This window comes from Nilaparvata lugens, chromosome X (genome assembly GCF_014356525.2).
Source record: "Nilaparvata lugens isolate BPH chromosome X, ASM1435652v1, whole genome shotgun sequence".
NCBI classification, from domain to species: Eukaryota; Metazoa; Arthropoda; class Insecta; order Hemiptera; family Delphacidae; genus Nilaparvata; species Nilaparvata lugens.
Window position 1 is genome coordinate 68408117 of NC_052518.1, and position 5070 is coordinate 68413186.

Below are 5070 nucleotides of genomic sequence, written 5' to 3' on the forward strand. Positions count from 1 at the left end.
TTGAAATTAGTAGGTGATTGAATCGAGCGAAGAAGTACTTTGACTTTCTGATGGAATGAAGCATGATCAAATGAAAAATGCAGGCGAGCGAAGCGAGCCCGTTGATCTTATTTTTGGACATTCCAGTCGGTGGTCAAGGGGGCGGAGCCCCCTGGCTAGACGGATATGGCGAGCAATGCGAGCCTGACGGCTAGTTTCATTATATATTATACAGAATGAGTCACATGCATGGGAAGTCTTCAATAAGTTGGAAACTGTTGTAATAATAGATAATAATAATATATGACGTTCAACTGAAAAACGGAGATCTGTTTACTACTATTTTTACTTTCCTTGCCCTATTACAATAGGTAACGAAAGTATTGCTTTCCAAAAAAAAATTAAGGTAACCTAATTTTAAGTTTTCTATACGTTTCAAGGTCCCCTGAGTCCAAAAACATGATTTTTGGGTGTTGGTCTGTGTATGTGTGTGTGTGTATGTGTGTATGTCTGTGAACACGATAACTCCATTCCTAATCAACCGATTGACTTGAAATTTTCAACTTAAGGTCCTCCTTATACCATGAGGATCCGACAATAAGAAATTCAAATCAAGATGGCGGATAATTACTAGAAAAACATGTTTTTCACGGTTTTTTCGAAAACGGCTCTAACGATTTTCTTCAAATTTATACCACGGATATTCCTATCAACTGACATGAGTCTCATTTCTGGGAAATATCAGGAGCTCCGTAATATTCTTGAGAAAAATGGCGGATAATAACTAAAAAACCATGTTTTTCACGATTTTCTCAAAAATGACTAGACCGATTTTTTTCAAATTCATACTCTGTATAGTTATTTATCAGCTCTATCAACTGGCATGAGTCTCCTTTCTGGGAAACTAATGGGAGGTCCACCCCATCCTTGAGAAATGGACTTTGTAGCCTCATTCTCGTGCATGAGGTAGGTAGGTGGAGCAGTTCATAAAAAGAACACATAGTCGAGATATTTCATCTGTAGAACAGCTGTTTTGACGACTTTTAAAAAAATCATCGAATTTTACAATTTACACAAAGGAAAAGTCCTCTGAAAACAATCATTACAGTAGTTCAATGAGCAAGGAAAGTTGTGTGAGTGTACCACACCAGATTCTTTACATTCAATTTCAAAAGATGCTCGAAATGCCCTTCTTCTCTCGTTTGACAGTGTGCCAGTCTGTCATTAAAATGTAAATAGTAGTATGCAAAATGTAATATGAAATGTAAATAATAGTAAACAGATTACTAAATGAATAACCAGTTTTATCAATGTATTTCGTTATTCATTCAATAAAGTGTTGTTTTATGTTTCATTACTTCACCAATCATTTCTATAAAATATAAAACTTCAATCAGCCGCCATTTTTATAAAAGTATCATAGAACATTTCTATTTATGTCATATTTTTGTTGTTTCAAATAGGCCTGTAAAGTAGTGTACCACACAACGGGTGTTTACATTTCAAATATTATAGTTGCAACCACAAGTCACCCCCTTATGAGGGGTTTAAATTCAGTTGTACGTCAAAAAGTGGAGTATTCGACCAATAACTTATCCTGGAAGTTACAGTATTATAGCTACAACAGTCTCCAACTTATTGAAGGGTTCCCATACATATGACTCACTCATCAGTATGTTTTAGATAATATATTATTGTTCCGGTGTCTGTGGGTGAATGTATCACGCGGCTACCATCATTCATAATTCAAGAAGTTCATGTCAAGTAGCTAAGTATAGCAAAGTACTGCTGCGAACCTCCTAATCAATAATGAATAAAGATTTAAGAAATTACTTTTCCAATACGGTATACGAAATAGTTACCCAATTGATATGAGAAATGCAATATTATTATTATCATAATTATCTGTAAATAAACTGTTAGGCTATCTGTTTATGTTTATCTGTTCATAAATTGTTTATTCATCTATAAATAAACCAAAAGCAAATTTTATGAGAATAAATAACGAATAAGAAGATTAGCTAACCTGAGATTGTATCTAAATTCAAGTTTAAATTGGCAATAACTTGCTCAATATGTTCCCAATAAGTTTAAAGAAATAAGGATATTCAATTCAAAGTATTATTTAATAATGATTAGCATTAATCATTCAAATTTCATTATTTAGTTAGTCCATCAATAATTAAAAGTTCTTTATTGGTTCATTATTCAATAATCATTTTCCACTCATCTTTAGTGATTTGGTTGTTTTTAAGTGATACCACTAACAAAATGCAAACACTGAAATTTGTGTAGTCCAAGTAATTTATTTATTTTTTATTTTTTAAGATGGCTCATGCTATTTGTCAACAGAAATAAATTGAAACACTCCCAGATGCTATGTATGAATTTTAAGGTTTGAAAATAATTAAAAACAGAATACATGTAATATGAAGATGAATAATTCTTGTTGAGTTTATTTCCAAATAATATTTATTTATTATTATTAATTTCTGATCAAAAGTAAAGTTATGAATCAGAATCAGAATAAGTTGTATTTTGTGTGTGTGTCTGTGTAGTTGAGATAATCATGATGGCAACAAATGCCTTCTCAATCATGGACATGTCGATATTTGGTAGAATAAGATTTAATGTGATTGATTTATTCTGTATTGGTACTTGACATGCTTTGTAAAATATTAAAATTAAATTTGAACTGTTTTCGAAGTAAGTTGGTTGTTAATTTACTCTCGTTCATTGAAACTATCTGAATGTTATAAAATCTGATTGAATGTTATCTTCAACCTGTATACCTCTCCTGCTAAGCTAATACCAAATAGCTAGAGAGGTTATTATAAATGTACTGAAATAAAATGTAATGTAATATGTAATTGGGATGGGAATAAATTGAAATCACTATAATAATTAATATTAATAATATAGTTACTAGAAGTACACAAGTATCTGATGTCAGTTGAATCATAAATTACACTTGAAATGTTAATTGTTTTCTCCAAGATCAAAAACTCAGTTCACGTTTGAATTTGTATCTCATATAATAATTTATCCAGTTTCGTTATAATATTTCCATCTGATAAAAATATTTCTCAACTATTTCAAAATTATTTTTTTTCAATCAAGAATATTATAATTTCTTCGGCATTATTTAGTTCATTTAATCATTTTTTATTTTATTTTGAATCACCTATTGAATTTGTTTTTCAAATGTAAGAATATTGATAATGATGGGCACGCATCAAAAAATATTGTAACCCCACCTTATAGAAATAGACACGGCCAGACATCTGTGTAATTTATGTAATGTAATGCGTTATTCACTTGTCAGTTGATTGATTATGAATAATTCTATAGTTTGATTGATCCTATCTTCAAAGTAGATGATATATATAGTGATATCAGAGTATGGAGGAATTCCTTTTTCATATTATCCTTAAAATGTAAAATTTCAAAAAACCTTGTGTATACATCGACGCGCAGTTGAAAAAGGAATATTCCTTCAAAATCTCATCGAATTCTATCAACGCCTTTGGCCGTAACCGAGTTACATACAGACAGACAAAAGCAAATCGAGTTGAAACAAACCTCACTACGTTCGGTCAATTAGCATTATTATTATCTCTTCTTATGTACATATTCATGGGTGATAGAAATACACAATATGATAATGATAATAATTAAGATTCAAATTCATTTCAATTACATATTACATTAAATTTTCATTTCATTATTGATTTTTATATTAATGTTGTGTTTTTGTTAAGTCTTTGTTATCTTTTAATTTGTATTATTACATCTGAATAATTATTAGTTTCAGATGAAATGCAATCATTGAGGTATGTAATTATTTTAGCAGAATTTTATTATTATTCTAGTTATACAAATATATTCTTTAAGCATATAAGTTAAGTTGGATTGTATCATCTTCTATCCCTATAAATTTCTACATTTATAATATGCTCCCTTTCTTATTTGTTTCTACTTTTTTAACAAAATAGTATTTCACAAGATATATTATCTGAACGTATATTGTATTATTCTTCATTTCTATGAGATTTTGTATTTATAACATGATTCATATCTCTTTTGTTTATATTTGTTCTCATATTATATTTAGTTTCAATTCTATTTCGTTCTTATTGCTCACTTTTATTTGTACTTATTTAATCAAACATTAGTTTCATAAGTAGTAAATGGAGTTCAAACATTGATGTCAGTCCACGGCGAAATATATTTTTCATTTTCAAATGAATAATATTTCCTACTGTAATTATTTTTATTGAACAGAGCAAATGAATATATTCGTGAAAATAATTACAAAAGGAGCAAAGAAGCTCACAATAATTTATAGTCACTATAAAACGCTAATTCTATCTAAACTTCCAACAGATGGACCAAAGCTAAGAAATGATTTAATATAAAAACAATAAATAATATTTTTATAATTAGTTGAATTGAATGTGGAATGAAAATGTAGAAGAGTGTAATCGCTTCGTTGAATGAAACAGATGCTACAGACTAATCTGCCGTGTTTTATTAAGCTGAATTATGGCAAAGGTGTCAGCAAGCATCGTCTCTGCAGAGTGGAAAGAACATTAATAGCAGACAAATAATACTATTGTGGAAGTGGACAAAATTAACGTAATGTACCTTACTGCAAGACAGAGGACGAGCTTGTCATATGAGATATGACGCTTTAAGGTCTAAGCATTTTCATAGCGTCGGTCAGTCACTGAACCACTATCTCTCTAACCTCCAACACTACAGTAGGTTGATAGCTCGGGTGCTATGGATCAATGATACTGGAACAAGGAACCTTCACCCCCACTCCTCTCTCCGCGACACTGAGCATGCTCAGCCGGTTCCATTCATCAAACCCCTCTAATCCTTGGCATTACAACTACTTTCCTTCTGAATACCTGCTCTGACATGTGTAGGCTACTGAGCTGGTCTAATCAATTCTCATCAATAATTTCCGGGGTTACAAATTGCCACAAAAAGAGTACATCACCGTTTAAACAAATTGTCCGTGCCTGGATAATATAGTAATTATAGTCAACATCATTAGTTTTCAATTTTCTACAAATTACACAG

The 5070-nt window shown here is 30.8% G+C and overlaps 1 protein-coding gene across 4 annotated transcripts in view; it reads right to left on the reverse strand.

Annotated features, from left to right (window-relative positions):
* The window catches only part of LOC111047282 (synaptic vesicle glycoprotein 2C-like), a 315600-nt gene extending 310823 nt beyond the window's left edge, over positions 1-4777 (reverse strand). For 3 of the 4 annotated variants that reach the window (XM_039441516.1, XM_039441511.1, XM_039441513.1), the window contains exon 1: positions 4632-4744. In XM_039441516.1, coding sequence (XP_039297450.1) covers positions 4632-4657 — 26 coding nt within the window. In that variant the 5' untranslated portion in view covers positions 4658-4744. Of the gene's footprint in view, positions 1-4626 lie in introns of all 4 variants that reach the window. The other variant, XM_039441512.1, reaches the window with a different exon arrangement.
* Between the last annotated feature and the right edge of the window lie 293 nt (positions 4778-5070).